Below are 17,051 nucleotides of genomic sequence, written 5' to 3' on the forward strand. Positions count from 1 at the left end.
GTCTCCTCTTCTTCACCTAGGTATTGGAAAAATGAGAGAACAGCTTTCTTGATAATAATCATTTAGCTAGCACAGCATCAAGTAAACAGTAGTTGCTAAATAAGTTCTTGCTAAATAAGTTCTTGCTGAATTGCTTTGAACTCAATTGATAACACAGTCTGAGTCAGTAATAAAGCTAAAAATGATCAGTTGGTTAAGCAGCTATCAAGAAGTTTATACATTTCAGATGGGGCTTCTATTAAGTGGGTAGCACTGATAATAACTTCTTTTCAGTGGAAAAATACTATACTATGCTTATTCTAAATGAGAAAAATATTTTTATGTCCACTTAAAAATTTGAGCATTTAAGTCTGTTTTCTAGATTAGATTAGAGCACTAAAAAATTTTTTTGGCAAGTTTTTATTTTTTAATTTGTTTTTTATTGCTAACAGTATTACAAATGTCCCCAATTCCCCCCTCTCTTTTTGCCCCCTTCCACCCAGCTCCTTCCTGCTCAACTCCAAGCCTTCACCACTCTATTGTTTGTGTCCATGGGCTATGCAATATGCATATAAGTTCTTTGGCTAATCTCTTCCCGTTCCACCCACTTCTCTCCGCCCAGACGTGTCATTCTGTTTCATTTATCCACGTCTCTGGACCTATTTTGTTTGTCAATTATTTTTTTTCATTAGATTACACATATAAGTAACATCATGTACTATTTGTCTTTCTCAGACTGGCATATTTTGCTTAACATAATAGTCTCCAGGTCCCTCCATGCTTTTTCAAAGTGTAAGAGAACCTTCTTTTTTATACTTGCATAGTATTCCATGGTATAAGTATACCACAACTTTTGGATAAAATCATCACTGATGGACACTCGGGCTGTTTCCAGATCTTAGCTGTTGTAAATAATGGTTCTATGAACATAGGGGTGCATATATTCTTTCTGATTGATATTTTGTGATTCTTAGGTTATATTCCTAAAAATGGGATCACTAGGTCAATGGCAGTTCCTTTTTAATTTTTAAAGAAATCTCTGTACTGTTTTTCTCAGTGGCTGTACCAACCTGTATTCCCACCTGCAGTGTCCTAGGGTTCCCTTTTATCCACATCCTCTCCAACATTTTTGCTTGTTGATTTAATGCTGTTAGCCATTCTGGCAGGTGTGCGGTGATGCCTCATTGTCGCTTTAATTTGCACCTCTCTGATGATTAGTGACCTTGAGCATTTTTCATATGACTATTGGCCATCTGTATGTCCTTTTTAGAGAAGTGTCTATTTAGATACTTTGCCTATTTAAAAAAATATATATTTTTTATTGATTTCAGAGAGGAAGGGAAATGGAGAGAGTTAAAAACACCAGTGATGAGAGAAAACCATTGATTGGTTGCCTCCTGCATGCCCCCCTACTGGGGATCAAGCTAGCAATCTGGGCATGTGCACCTGGCTGGAACCTGGCTAGAATCGAACCCGGGATCCTTCAGTCCACAAGCCAATGCTCTAGCCACTGAGCCAAACCGGCTAGGGCTCCTATCCATATTGCTGTTTTTTAATGGGATTGTTTGCCTTCATTTTGTTGTATGAGTTCTTTATATTTTTTAGAAATCAGCCCCTTATCAGATATATCATTGGCAAATATGTTCTATATAGTGGGTTCCTTTTTCATTTTGAGGTTGATTTCTTTTGCTGTAAAGAAGCTTTTTAGTTTGCTATAGTCCCATTTGCTTACTTTTTTTCTTTGTTTCTTTTTCCCTGGGAGATGTATCAGTGAAAATTCTGTGAAGTGAGATGTCTGAGATTTTCCTGCTTCCATTTTCTAGGATTTTTATGGTTTTGTGACTTACAAATCTTTTATCCATTTGAGTTTATCTTGTGTATGGTATAAGTTGGTTGTCTAGTTTCACATTTTGCATGCACCTATCCAATTTTCCCAATACCATTTATTAAAAGACCGTTATTACTTAATTATATGCTCCTGCCTCCTTTCTCAAATATAAATTAACCATAATGATTTAGGTTGATGTTTGGGGGCTCATTTTTGATCCATTGGCCTATATACCTGTTTTTGTGCATGTAATAGGCTGTTTTTATGAAAATGGCTTTGAGGTATAGTTTGGTATCCTGTACTGTGATCCCTCTAACTTTGTTCTTTTTTCTCAGAATTGCTGTGGTTATTCAGGGTCTTTTTAAATATCATATAAAATTTTGGAATATTTGTTCTAAGTCTGTAAAATATGCCATTGGTATTTTAATAAGGATTGTGTTGAATCTATAGATTGCTTTGGTTAATATGGACATCTTAATGATATTAATTCTTGCAATCCATGAACACTGTATATGCTCCCACTTGTTTGTATCTTTGTTTCTTTTTCCAATGGCCTGTAGTTTTTCAAGTACAGGTCTTTGACTCCTTGGTTAAGTTTATTCCTAGATATCTTATTTTTTATTGCATTGGTAAATGGTGTTATTATTTTTTTTTAGTTTCTCTTTCTGAGAGTTCATTATTGGTGTATAAAAATGCCATTCATTTCTGGATATTAATTTTGTATCCTACCACTAAATCTAGTAGATTTTTGGTGGAGTCTTTAGGGTTTTCTATGTGCAATATCATGTCAGTTGTGAGTAATGACATTTTTACTTTCTCCTTTCCAATTTAGATGCCTTTTATTCTTCTTTTCTGACTGCTGTGGCTATGACTTACAGTACTGTGTTGAATAAGAATGGTGAAAGCGGACATCCCTGTCTTGATCCTGTTCTTAATGGAAATGCTTTAAGTTTTTTTCCATTGAATATGATGTTGGCTGTAGGTTTGTCATATGTGGACTTTACTATGTTGAGGTATGATTCTTCTATTCCCATATTGCTGAGAGTTTTTATCAAAAATGGGCACTGGATTTTGTTTAAAGATTTTTCTGCATTTATTCCTATCATCATATGAATTTTTAAAAAATAATATATTTTGCCCTTACTGGTTTGGCTCAGTGGATAGAGTGTTGGCCTACAGACTATAGGGTCCCAGGTTCAATTCTGGTTAAGGGAACATGCCTGGGTTGCAGGCTTAGTCCAAAATGCAGAAGGCAGCCAATCAGTGATTCCCTCTCATCATTGATGTTTTTATCTCTCTCTTTCTCTCCCTTCCTCTCTGAAATCACTAAAATATATATTTTAAATAAATAATATGTTTTTATTGATTTGAGCGAGAGGAGAATGGAGAGTGAGAGAGAAACCTTGATGTGAGAGAGAAACATAGATCTGTTTCCTTTGTAAGCACCCTGACTAGGGACAGAACCTGCAACTTGGGCACATGCCCAGACTGGGATTCCAACCAGCAGCATTTCTGTGCATGGGATGACACTGGGGAGGACTGATCATGTGTTTTTTATCCTTCACTCTTTAAAAAAAAATGTTTATTGTTGAAAGTTTTACAAATGTTTCCCCTTTTCCCCTCTTTCCCTCCCTCCACCAGGTTTCCCGCCCCACCCCAGGCATTCACCTCCCTATTGTTTGGGTTCATAGGTAATGCATATAAGTTCTTTGATTATTTTTTCCCATCCCTTTGCTCCTTTTCCGTCTGAGATTCATCAGTCAGTTCCATGTTTCCATGCCTCTGGTTCTATTTTATTCATCAGTTTATTTTGTTCATTAGATTTCTTATTCATTTCTTTGATTTTTAGATTCAATTGTTGATCGATATGTATTTATTTCCATTTTATTGTTCATATTTTTAATTTTTCTTCTTCCTCTTATTAAAGAATACCCTTCAACATTTCATGTAATACTGGTTTGGAGGTGATTAACTCCTTTAGCTTTTTCTTATCTGTGAAACTATCTGACCTTCAGTTCTAAACTATAGCTTTGCTGGATAGAGTAATCTTGCTTATAGGCCTTTGCTATTCATTTCTTTGAATATTCTATTCAGTCCCTTCTGGACTTTAACATTTCTGTTGAGAAATCAGGTGACAGTCATACGTGTGTTCCCTTGTAGGTAAGTAACTGCTTTTCTCTTGCTGCTTTTAAGATTCTTTATTTTTAAACTTTTGCATTTTAATTATGATGGGCCTTTGTGTTCCACTTGTTGGGACTCTCTGAGCTTCCCGGACTTGTATGCCTGTTTATTTCACCAGGTACTGGAAGTTTTCTGTCATTATTTCTTCAAATAAATTTTCAATATCTTACGCTCTTTCTTCTCCTTCTGGCACCCATTAATGCGAATATGTCCCAGAGGCTCCTTACACTATCTTCATATTTTTATTTTTGCTCTTTCGATTAGGTGTTTTTTGCTTCCTCATATTTCAAATTGCTGATATGATTTTCAGCATCCTTTATTCTACTGTTGAATACATGTAAGCTATTATTTATTTCAGTTATTTCTGACTGGTCCTTTTTCATGTCTTTGATGTTCTCATCAAGATTATGGAAATTGTCACTAAGTCCATTGAAGTCCTCATTAAGATCCTTGAACATCATTATAAGCATTGTTTTGAACCCTTTATCTAGTACTTTGTTTGTTTCCATTTCTTTTTCTGGAGATTTCTTCTGTTACTTCATTTTTGACATGTTTCTTTGTCTCAACATTTTTGGCTGCTTCCCTGTGTTTGTTTCTATATGTTAGGTTTAGCTGTTATGTCTCCTGGGATTGGTAGTATGGTTTTGTGTAGTAGGTGTCCTGTAGGGCCCAATGGCTCAGCCTCCCCAGTCACCTGAGCTGGGCACTCTATATGTGCACAGCTGTGCACAGCCTTCTAGTTGAGCTTTGATTGCTGTTGGTATCACTGGGAGGAATTACCTCCAAGCCAATTGGTTGTGAGGACCAACTGCAACTATAGTGGAATAGTTGTTGTGCAGGAGACACCCCTAAAGAGCAGACTTGCTTCAGTGGGGCTTTGGTGCTCACCAAGTCTTACTCTTGAGCATGTCACTCGTTGATATGTGGCACTGTAGTCTGGTATGATTTTCAAGGTGTCTAATAGGTGCACTGGCCCTGGGGCCTCCCGGAAGTTGTACTGCCTCCGGCCCACCCGACAGGAGCTACAGAATGATCTTCTAATGACTGCTACTTCTTTTGGGCTTGAAATTGCCCAGGAAATGCCAAGCTGTGAAGCAAGGCTGGTTGCTGCTAGTGTGGGACCTTGGGCTTCTTGATAGGTATGGGGTAAGCTGTTGCTTATTTGAGAGATTTTAGGAAAGTCTAAAGCCTAAACTAGGACAGGTCATTCAAATGGAAAATGTGCTGCAAACAGCTTAGGTTGGGCGGAAAATTGGGTGGGGCAAGGTCTTAGGGAATCAACAGGGTGGACTGAACAATTTTTGGCCAGTTACTATAGCTTCAGATATGGCTCCTGCCAGTCAGCTCTGTAACAGGGGAGGGTCTTAGCATGGAAACAGTGAACCCTGTGAAGACCCCTGTCTGCCAGAAAGTCACTCCCAAGTTCTTGCCCCAGTTCCAGCTAATCCAGTTCTTCTCCTTATATTCCTGGGTTCCCCCTATGAATCTGCCCTGGTGAAGGAGATCAGAGGGAGGATTTCTGTGTACTGGATCTTTACAGGGAACTGCTGCAAATCTGGTAGCCTCCGTTTCACTTAGGCACAATCCCCACTGGTTTTTACAGCCCGAAGTTATGGGGACTTCTCTCCTCAGCCCCAGAAACCTGGGCTGAGGGGTCTGGTGTGGGGCTGAGATCTCTTGCTCCTCTAGGGAAACCTTCGCAGCTGAGATATCCTTTCCAATTAAAAAAAAAAAAAAGCCACATGTGGGTATCGGACCAGCCCTGTTGTGAATCTGCCCCTCCTGCCAGTGTCATTGTGCTCTCTTCTTTACTTCTCTAGTTGTAGGGCTTCTATTCAACCAGATTTCAGGCCATTCTGAATGATGGTTGTTCTGTATTTCTTCCTTGATGTCATTGGTAACCCATTCATTGTTTAATAACTTGCTACTTAGCTTTCATGTCTTTGAATGTTTTTCAGTTTCTTTTATTATAGGTGATTTCTAGTTTCATGCATTGTGATCTGAAAAGATGCTTGATATGATTTTAGTCTTGAACTTGTAGAAAATTAGTTTGTATGATAACATGTGGTCTGATTTTGAGAATGATCTATGCATGCTTGAGAAGAATGTATATTCTTAAAATTTGTGGGGAGATGTTGTGTAAATTTCAACTAAATCCATCTGATGTAGTGTGTCATTTAAGGTGACTGTTTCCTTTTTTATTTTTATTTTTTGACTGGAATATCTTTCCAGAGATGTAGTGGGGTGTTAAAGTCCCCTACCATGATGGTATTGCTATCGATCTCTCTCCCTTATAGTCCTCCAAGAGATTCCCCCCCCCATATATTTAGGTGCTCATATATTGGGTGCATACATGTCTGCTAGGTTTATATCCTCTTGTATTGATTCCTTTAGTATTATATAGTGACCTTTTTTGTCTTTTTTGGTCTTTGTTTTGAAGTCTATTTTGTCAGATAAAAGTATTGCTACTCCCGCTTTTTATCATTTCTATTTGCAAGATTTTTTTTTCTTTTTTTAAAAAAATATTAATTTATTAAATTGATTGCGCTGACATTGGTTAACATAAACATATAGGTTTCAGTGTTACAAAATCTGTGTATTGCACCATGTGCCTACCACTTAAAGTCAAATCTTCTCGTCACCTTATATTAAGACCCTCTACTCCCTACCCCGTCTCCTCTGGCAATCACCTTACTGCTATTTGTGTTCATGAGTTTCATTTTTATACCCCACATATGTATGAAATCATATAGTTCTTAGCTTTTTCTGACTGAGTTTTTTCACTTAGCATAATGTTCTCAAGGTCCATCCATATTGTTAAAAGTAGTGCTATTTTGTCCTTTCTTATGACTGAATAGTATTCCATTGTGTATATGTACTACATCTTCTTTATCCAGTCCTCTATCACGGGATAGTTTGATTGTTTCCATGTCTTGGCCACCATAAATATTGCTGCAGTGAGCATAGCGGTGCATATATCTTTGCAAATACATGATTTTTCTGTTGAAAGATCAGCTGATAGCCTTATGGGAGGTCCGTTATAGATAACTTTCTGTTTGTTTCTTGCTCCCTTTAGATTCTTGCTTTGTCTTTATTTTATGTTTTGATGTGTCATGGTATGGATCTTTTTAGGTTCATCTTGATTGGGGCTCTTTGTGCTTCCTGAACTGGTATGATTTTTTTCCCTTCACCAGGTTATGGAATTTTTCTGTTATTTCTTCAAATAGGTGCTCTATCCCTTCCTTCCTTCCTTTCTTCTCCCTCTCATTTGTGAAGCTCTCTGGATTTTGCTCTGATGTTGTTGAAGTTCACCCCTTGGCTTGTAGGTCTGGGCATCCTGGGAGTATCTCTGGTGCAAGCCAATGTTAGTTACTGTCTCTGCCTGTTCCTGGGCAACCTGACTGAAGCACAGGTGGCCAGAGACCAAAGTAGTCTGGTGGGCGTCACCTTCCTTTCTCCCACGGTAGGTCTGCCTCGGATCTTGGACTTTGAATGTTCCTGTTCTAAGCTGTCTCCCTTCCTCCATGGAACTGGGCTCTGGGACTCTGGGGCTGCCTGGATTTTGGCCTTTTCAACAGATTTGCATTGGGCGTGGTTCATGTAGCTAGTAGGAGGTGGGGGTAATATTTCCTTTTCTTCAAATGCATGGCTTGCTGGCACCCCTCTCACTGCTACCTCAAGCAGGAGGAGATAATAAAAATTTTTTAAAATATATTTTTATTTATTTATTTTACAGAGAGGAAGGGAGAGAGATAGAGAGCTAGAAACGTCGATGAGAGAGAAACATCGACCAGCTGCCTCTTGCACACCCCCTACTGGGGATGTGCCCGCAACCAACGTACATGCCCTTGACCGGAATCGAACCTGGGACCTTTCAGTCCACAGACTGATGCTCTACCGCTGAGCCAAACCGGTTTCGGCAATAATAAAATTTTTTTAAATCAGCCCAGTTTAGGACTCCAATCTTTCAGTTTAACAATCTGATCTTTGAGCACTGCCATCACCCCTGGTCAGGGCCTCCGACCAGGCCAGATGTTTAAGTCCCCTCCCCCCACACACACACACACTGCCAGGCACAGTCGTAGGGGCACAGATTTCCAGCCCAGAGCCATTCCCCCTTGTCTCATTTGTTGCATGGTGGGGCAGAACCAGTGTTTCTGCAGGAGGGGGAAGGGGCGCCTTCTCTGCTCTAGGTGGGAAGGATTGATCTTCTTTCCCAGATCCTACTGTCCAGCACCAATCCTGCTCTCTACCCAAGTTCCTTCATAAAATAAAGAGTCCCTTTGATTCACTGCTCAGTGTGCCAATCAGACCCTTCAGCTGGCCCTGAGTACAGCCATATTGTCCCTTTTGTAGGCATAGGTTGGGTAAACTTCCTAGTCAGGATAACAATGATGGACTGCTCATGCCACTCTCTCAGATGAGTCTCAGCTTCTGGCTCCTAGCTCTATACCCCAGCTGCCTCTCTTAGCCCCAGGTACTCGAGGCTCCGTAGGCTGAGCCATTGCTTTTTCTATCTCTGTCTGGCTAGCCATTCCAGTGGTGCCTGTGGTGGGGGAGGCAGCATCTTCCCCCGCCTCCCAGCAAATATCAGTTTCCCAGAACCTGACTTCTGGCTATGGGGACAGCCTGTCTCCAGTACTAAATAGTCTTGAGCATCCCCCCCTTTCTTTCTTTTTTTTTCTTTTAATATATTTTATTGACTTTTTACAAAGAGGAAGAGAGAAGGATAGAGAGTTAGAAACATCAATGAGAGAGAATCTTCGATCAGCTGCCTCTTGCACACCCTCTACTGGGGATGTGCCCGCAACCAGGGTACATGCCCTTGACCGGAATTGAACCCGGGACCTTTCAGTCCACAGGCCGACGCTCTGTCCATTGAGCCAAACCGGTTTTGGCCATCCCCCCCCTTTCTTGATCCTTCATGGAAAACTATAATTAACTTACTGTCTTCAACTTCTAAAATTGTCAAGAAATCCATATTCTTTTTGTTAAATCCATGCATAAGCTTATATTTTCTGTTGCCAGCCACACATCAAATCCTTTTTGAAAACCAAAGCTACAGTGTTACTCTCCAAGAGCTGTTTATCTTTTGAATTTCCATGGTAAGTGTGCATTATTTTGACTCAGGATACCATTTAGTATTTGGTGCTGGAAATTTATGATACTTTCCTCTGTTTGTACCCAGCTGCCATCATCTCGGTGGATATCGATAGGGAGAAGGCAGGTTAAACCGGTGGAACTGAAGAGTTTGAGATATTTGGAGGCAGTTTTGTTATGAAAAGAGCCTCAACCTTGTTAAAAAAAAAAGAGTTAGTGCAAATCCTACTTCTGCCATTTACTACCCAGCTTTGAAATTTGGGGGTTGTAGTTCATATACATCAAAGTGTGTCTCAAGATGTGGTTCTTGGACTACTTGCATAAGAATTATCTGGGGCGTTTATTATAAATACAGGTTTTTGGGCCTCATGCCAACTGAATCCAAAGTTCATGTGATAGGTCCCAGGTAACTGCATTTTTAGCAAGCACTGCAGAGAGTTCTGTAGTTCACTAAAATTTTCAAATGCTCATATACAATAAACACTGCAATATTTATTTTCTGTATATACTGTACACCTCTTGGAACTTTACTTTCTCTATCTGTAGAATTAACATAGTAATACCTAGTTCACAAGGTTGTTGGAAAGATGTTTGGCAGACTATTCAACATTGCCAAGTGTGTCAGGTCCCACAAACCAATCTCAGGTTTACTGGCGCAACTCACAGGACTCAGCCTCACAACTATGATTTATTATACCCAAAGGACAGAAAGTAAAGTTAGCAAAGGGTAAAAAACAAGTTGGGAGGAAACCAGGTGCAGCTTCAAACAGTCCTGTTCCACTGAAGTTGCACAGGTTGTGCCCAATTTCTCTACCAATGAGTTGTGACACCTGTGTGACATGCTGTCTACCAAGGAAGCTCATTAGAAACTTGGAACCCAGGGTTTTTATTTGTAGTTAGTTACAAAGATACCCTATGTCTGGTATGTGTCAAATTTCTAGACATCTAGAAGGAAAACAGGTATTTGGCATAAACCGTATTGTTTGTACAGTTGATGCACGGTGAGCTACTGTTATCAAGGTGTTGGGAACCTTCCCAAAATCCTAGTCCCAAGGCACCAGCTGGTTACCATCCTTGCAAATAGGGCTTTTTAAGAATAGCTGTCTCAGACCTGCTATGTTAACTCTCTCCTGCACACTAATCTTATGAAACACTGGTATTATTCCTTGAGGGGAAATGACTTGCCCACGGTCATTAAGTTAATCAGCAGAGCTGAGATTGAGAATTTCAGCAATCACTACCTTCTTTTCATTGTTGCACACAGCCATGCTTCTGGGTCATAGGTTATTCCTTTTCAGGTTGTCGAACACTTTTACCATTTGTCACTGAAGCATAAGAGCAGCCTGCCTGTGGTACATAGATGCACCCAGTGGGGGAGCCAGGAAGTATTGATGTTTCTGCCAGTTTAGCGTCAACACTTGCTGGTTTCCTCTCTGGAACATTAATAAGTTCGTATATTTTCATTTGTTCTGACTTTTGGACTTTTTGATACTTGCTTCAGCACTCCTTGTTCCATGCATTTACCAATAGTTTCAACATTTATTTTTATAATTTCTTCATCTTATTCTATACAAGGCTGACTGATAGCTCATAGGCAGCTGATTTTAAAATCCCTTTGTGAAACACAATTCCAAAGAGAAGAGTATTTAGTCAAGGAAAAACTGCCAAAAGGAAAAAAAAAATTCTTGGACTAATAAATGAATTTCACAGCAATACTTATAGTGTTTTATTCCAGGATTTTTTTTTTATTTTATTTTTTTAGTTTTATCTTCATGGAAACCACCAGGGATATCACCCTGGTTAAAATGTGCCAGCCTTTTCACTGTTGTTAAAAGGGGGAATTAAAATTATTTTATGACTTGGGTGAGAAATAAATTGGGAAATTATACTGAAGGTGCAGTAATCCTACAGATCAACAGGGAGCGCAAGCCAGGAGGGAACTGTCAAAAATAAGTAACAACTGGGTAGAATAGATTAGGTAAGCTACACCTGTTGTTTAAGCAGTGGGGGTGTTCTTTAAGCTTCACAATTAATGCAGTTTGCAGAAGTATGGATTAAGGGATCTATATTATAGTGCACAAGTTACTTTGGCTTCTTTTCTGAAAAAATTCATGTGAGTTACAAGCTTCCTTTGAACATTCATGCTTAACTTGTTGCTGTAGAGGTGTATAAGGCGCAACCCTGCTTTCCAGTAGCTTTCAATCTATTGTATTATAGACAGAGGAGGACACACGGGAACAACCTCCTCACAAGGCGACAGGTTATCAGTGCTATCCTTTTGAAGGCACTCACAGTAAGAAGAGGGCATTCTCACTCTGGTCCAAGTGGCTGGGGGCGAGGTTTATAGAGGAGGCAGCTTGTGAACTGGGTGGTAGGGAAACCAAAGGACTGACATTCATGGGTTTTGAAGGAATGGGCAACCTCATTACAGATGGAGGCAATTACCCGAGCAGTTGGGTAGAGTTATTGTTTATGGCACTTACAGCAGGGGAACCAGTTGACTTAGAGGGCTTAGATTCCAGCAAGCAGAAAGACCAAAATCTTGATCTTCAATGCTTTGTGTTTGCTGTGGTGAGAGTTATACTTTAAAAAGGTAGCCCTAAAAAGGTAGACATCAGGTGGCTTTCTGTCTCCACAACAGTAGCTATAGGAATCTTCCCATAAATGCTCTTTTCTGAAATTCGTTACTCTAGTGATGATGGTCTTCAGTCTTCTGGTTTGGTGCAGGAAAAATAAGGCAGGAACTGGGATGGAATAAACATTGGGAGGTAATATTTCATGACATTGCTTTGTATAATATTAAATGACTAGTTATTTAGTTATCCTGCTTACATAATAAGTGTATACTTTTAGAAATCATTGCCAATTCGGTGTCATGAAACTTTCCCCTTATGTTTTCTTTTAGTATTTTTTTTTTTTTAATCTTTTTAGGTCTTACATTTTGGTCTTTGGTCCATTTTGCATTTAATTTGTTTACCATGTAAATTAAGGGTCCAACTTCATTCTTTGCATGTCATATTTTCTCATATCTTGGAAAGACTTTCTTTTCCTCATTGAGTAGCCTTGGCACCCTTGTCAAAGATTATTTGACCATTATGTGAGAGTTTATTTCAGGGCTCTTTATTCTATTCCATTGATCTATATGACTATATTTATGGTAGTACTACCTTTGCAATATGTTATGAATTCAGAAAGTATGAAGCCCAACTTTGTTCTTTTTCAGGATTATTTTTACTATTCAGGATCCCTAGAGATTCTATGTGGATTTTAGGATGGATTTTTCTATTTCTGAAAAAGTTTTCCTCACTTTTTGTGTTCCATCTGCCACAGAACCTTTGTATATACCATTTCTCTTATCTGGTAATCTTTCTTGTTATAGTTAGTTGCCAGAACTCTTACCCATCTCTCACAGCTCAGCTTATTCATCACTTTCCCAAGGAAGCGGTCCCTTATCCTTCTCTCACACAATGCCAGGTTCCCAGGTTCTCATAACACTACGAACCTTTCCTTTACACTCTTATTATAATTGACTTTACATTTATATATTTGTTTGCTAATTTATTTAGTATCAAGCTTCCTAGTAAGTTTCGTGAAGATAAGAACTATGGCCATTTTTGCTTATTGCTGTTGCTAATGCCTGACATATATTATATGCTCAATAATTATTTACTTAATGAGTGAAATCTGATTTCTCCCAGTATCTCTAGACTTATTTCTCATTTATAATCACACACTTTTAGATCATGAGTGATGGACCAAATTGTTCAGTCTTTAGACATCACTGTTGTGTTCAGTGAATAACTCATTCTTTAGAAATGAAGCCATTTACTCTATGCTCACATGCTGTGTTTTGTAATATATACAACATTAAATCTCTTCATTGTTTTTAGGTATTTAGTATTCTCTGATGTCATTATAAATAATTTTATATTTATGAGCATCAACATTGTTGGACACACATTCATTTACATCATTGACTTTCTTTTGAGAATTTGCTATTATACTTTAAAAGAACTCACTTTATAAATAACACGAAGTATTTACTGGTTAAAACATTTTTATGTTGTTTCAATAACTTTTTATATACATATTTTACAAATACGTGATTTTTTAATTAAAAAATGTTATAAGGTGTAAGTACTTGTAGTATTATTATTTTTGTGAGTTTATTGTAGTTTGGCTGGTTACCAGATATTCAGAAACAATAGTTGTGTCTCATTTAAGCTCTTAATACATGAGAATGGAAATAATCTTTTTTATATGGATCAAAGTTTGAAATGGGATTCCTTTTTTATCTCTTTATAAAAAAAATTGCCTTCAATGTAGGCATTTGTGTTCTTTTAGGCTGTTTGTGTGTAGAACTAATTATTCTAATCAGTATATTGAATTACTGATCCATTGCTTCATTGTCATATTGCAGGTTATGAAATTGTTTTAGTTGTAAGTTGTGTTTGCTTTCTTACCATTATAATAACAACTAACAACAGAGTGGTAAGTTCCTGGCACTATTTTAAGTGTTCTACAAGTGTTAGTTTATTATACATATTTGCTTATCATATTAGTCAGTGTTCTCCAGAGAATCAGAACCCATAAGGTGTGTGTGTGTTTATATATGTGTTATATGTATATATGTATATATGTGAATAGCTATATATATTTTATGTACTTAATATTATTACTTATACATATATAAATAAGTAAATTAATTTATTCAAGTATATATGTAAAGAAGCTTATAATAAGGAAATGGCTCTCACAGTTAGGGAAGCTGGCAAGTCCCAAGACCTGCAGTCAGCAAAATAGAGACCCAGGAGAGCTGATGGGGGAAGTTCCCATCTGAGGGCTAGCAGGCTCCATACCCAGGAGGACTAGTGTTTTAGTTTAAGCTTGAAGGCAGCTCAGAGGCAGGAGGAATTCCCCCTTTACTCAGTGTAGGGTCAGTCTTTTTGTTCTCTTTAGGGCTTCAACTGATTGGATGAGGTCTACTCACTTTAAGGAGGGCAATCTGTGTGCTCTCATTTACTCTGACTACTGATTCAAATGTTAATCTCATCCAGAAATACCCTTACAGACACAACCAGAATAATGTTTGACCAAATATCTGGGCACTGTGTGGCCAGTCAAGATGACGCATAAAATTAACCATTATACTTATGTCCTAGGATCATATGAAGACAAGTGAGCAGATCTAAAGTGTGTATACATCAGGAACAGAAGACGTTACCATAAATAACTATAGTTTGCTAGCCTTCCCATCTATAAAATGAAAGGCCTGGACTACTACAGGATGTTTATGGCTCAAGTCCTAAAACTGGTAAGGATCTTAGACCATTTAATAATAATTTTACAGCTAAGAAATGGACAGAGAGAGGGCATGTGGCTTGTCTAAGATTATTCAGTGAATGGGAGCTTAGAAGTATAGAATTCAAGGTCAGCTCTTTATGCCTTCAATTTCCTCTTATGTGAATCATGAGGGCTTCTAGATCATCTATATTTGTGTTTTCCAGTTTTATAATTAAAACATTTTTAAATATATTTTTATTTATTTTAGAGAGGAAGGGAAAAGGATAGTGAAATAGAAACATCAATGATGAGAGAGAATCATTGATCGGCTGCCTCCTGCACACCCCCTACTGGGGATCAAGTCCGCACGCAACCCAGGCATGTGCCCTTGGCCAGAATCAAACCTGGGATCCTTCAGTCCACAAGCCAATGCTCTATCCACTGAGCCAAACCGCCAGGGCTTAAATTTTTTTACTTCATGTTTAGATTTCAGTCTTGCAGTGGATTTTTTTTTTTTTAAAACTTGGCATTACTCTTCAGGTTTGGTTGGTCATTTGACTGTACTCTTCCCCAAACTTCAGTTTCCTCTTTAATAGTAATGTTTGTGAACTAAATTATCTATACTTTGAATGGAAACAATGACAAGTTTTAAGAAGTGCTGTTCGTGCTACTTATGGGCTTTTAATAGTGGTTGTGCTTTTTGGTTTTACACTGACCTGAATGATGGGGAATCAAATGTAGACCCATGCCTTTGTTAGTATTCTCTAGAGTTAAATCCAACTCTGGTTATATTAACCTCTTAGCTAAAAGCTCCAATGGTAGAGAGCATTTTTTGGTGATGCTACAATATGATGGGTAGGTTTCCTGGGGAGCACCACCACCGTCTTTGTCAGTGGCCACATGTCATTATTTCTCAAAGACATTTATTTTTATGCACACAACTGCACACTGGTAGATAAGAAAAGCAGCTCTTGGATTGTCTTGAGTGACAGCTGCTATGAGATAGTAGGAGGCAGTAAGTAGACAACTCATATGTATATATTTGAGGGCCAAGGATATTCTGGAACAGAATTGGGTGCTTGCTATGTTTTATTATAGGCAGTGACTCAACCAAAGGATAATGGCCATAGGAAACAAGTAGTTTCATGAGATGAAATTCTATAAAACTATTTTAAGCAAAAAAGAAAAAAAGAGAGCAAGAACTCATTGACATGGACAGCAGTGAGGTGATTGCTGGGCGGGGGAAGTGGAGGTAGAAGAGTGTATAGGGGGATAAATGGTGATAGGAAAAAAAGATTTAAAAAGAAAAGTTGCCCCCAGCTGGGTGGCTCAGTTGTTTGGAGGATCATCCCATAAACCCAAAAATTTGTGGGTTGCGTTCCTGGTCAGGTCACGTACCTAGGTTGCAGGTTTGTGAATGGGTTCAATCCCTGGTCAGGACATGTACGGGAGACAATCAATGGATGTTTCTCTCTCCCTTCTTTTCTCTCTGAAGGTCAATAAACATATCCTCAGGTGAGAATGTAAAAAAAAGTCATAATTTTTGTTAATTTAGGTTAGATCTTGATGAAAATTATCAGTAGAATATATATTGCTGTTTTGAAATGTAAAGCAGTGCTATTAAAATATTCTTATATGCAAATGTAGACATATAAAAGATACTAATGAAGGCAATGTAATCAAAATAAAACCATATCAGAAGACATATTAATGGATTTATAAAATCCATGTTTGGAATTAATAATTTAAGTAGTCATGAGATTCCTGTTGTATCAACAAATACTTCTTCAGTTCCTAATATAAATCTAGCATCATCAAAGTGTTTTGAGGAATGGAACTGGAAACTCCTCTGTTATGGTACTTCCATTAATCAGAAGTATAGCCTTAGGAAAATCCCTTTCTTTTAAAAATGTGATATTAAGTGCATATAGAAGTATATGTGTAAATATATGCTTAATAATAAAATGCATACCCTTGCACCTAACTTGAGAATTAAACCATTATCAATATAATTCTCTCTACCTATGTACTACTTCCTGTCTCATTCCCCTGTTCCCCCCCCACCCTGTAACCATTAATCTTATTTCTGTGAGTCATTCTATTGCTTTAAAAAATAATTTTAACACATGTATACAAACCTAGGTAATATATGAGTTTTCTTATTTTGAGCTTTAGAGATAGTACACTGTTTTTTCTTATTCAATACTAGTGGCTCAGTGCACAAAATTTGTGCACATAAAAAGGGAATTAATTAGAGGAAATATTTTCATATTGCTATTTGCTCTTTATAATAGAAGTGTCAGAGATGAAAGAAAATTAGTAAAACGTATATGAAAATCATCCTCCGGTCAGAGTATAGGGTGTGTTGCAGGATCCAGGGTCAAATCCCTGCCTTTAAATCGCGTGAGACCCAGACCTGGCCAGCCCTACCCCCATCAAGCCCCGCTGGGCAGGGGGTGCAACCTCAGGTCCCCTGGCCTGGCACTGGGTGGGGGGGGGTGCAGCCTCAGGTCCCCAGGTGCACACTAGGCAGAGGGCGCAGCCTCAAGTCCCCGGGTGCATGCTGGGCGGGGGGCGCAGTCTCAGGTCTCCTGGCCCAGCACCGGGGTAGGGGGTGTGGCCTAAGGTCCCCTGTCAAGCCCCGCCAGGTGGGGCGGGGGGGGGGGGGGGGCTGAGGTCC

The 17,051-nt window shown here is 38.6% G+C and overlaps 1 protein-coding gene across 4 annotated transcripts in view; it reads left to right on the top strand.

The window, feature by feature from the left end:
• ATP11C (ATPase phospholipid transporting 11C (ATP11C blood group)) overlaps positions 1 to 17,051 on the top strand; it is a 189,825-nt gene that overhangs the window by 5,403 nt on the left and 167,371 nt on the right. For 3 of the 4 annotated variants that reach the window (XM_084870183.1, XM_084870184.1, XM_084870181.1), the window contains exon 2: positions 14,251 to 14,402. The exons of the other annotated variant lie outside the window; for it this stretch is intronic. In XM_084870183.1, the coding sequence (XP_084726309.1) occupies positions 14,352 to 14,402 (51 nt within the window). In that variant the 5' untranslated portion in view covers positions 14,251 to 14,351. The remainder of the gene's footprint in view (positions 1 to 14,250; positions 14,403 to 17,051) is intronic. 4 annotated transcript variants of the gene reach the window in all.

This window comes from Pipistrellus hanaki (genome assembly GCF_964339955.1).
Source record: "Pipistrellus hanaki genome assembly, chromosome: X".
NCBI classification, from domain to species: Eukaryota; Metazoa; Chordata; class Mammalia; order Chiroptera; family Vespertilionidae; genus Pipistrellus; species Pipistrellus hanaki.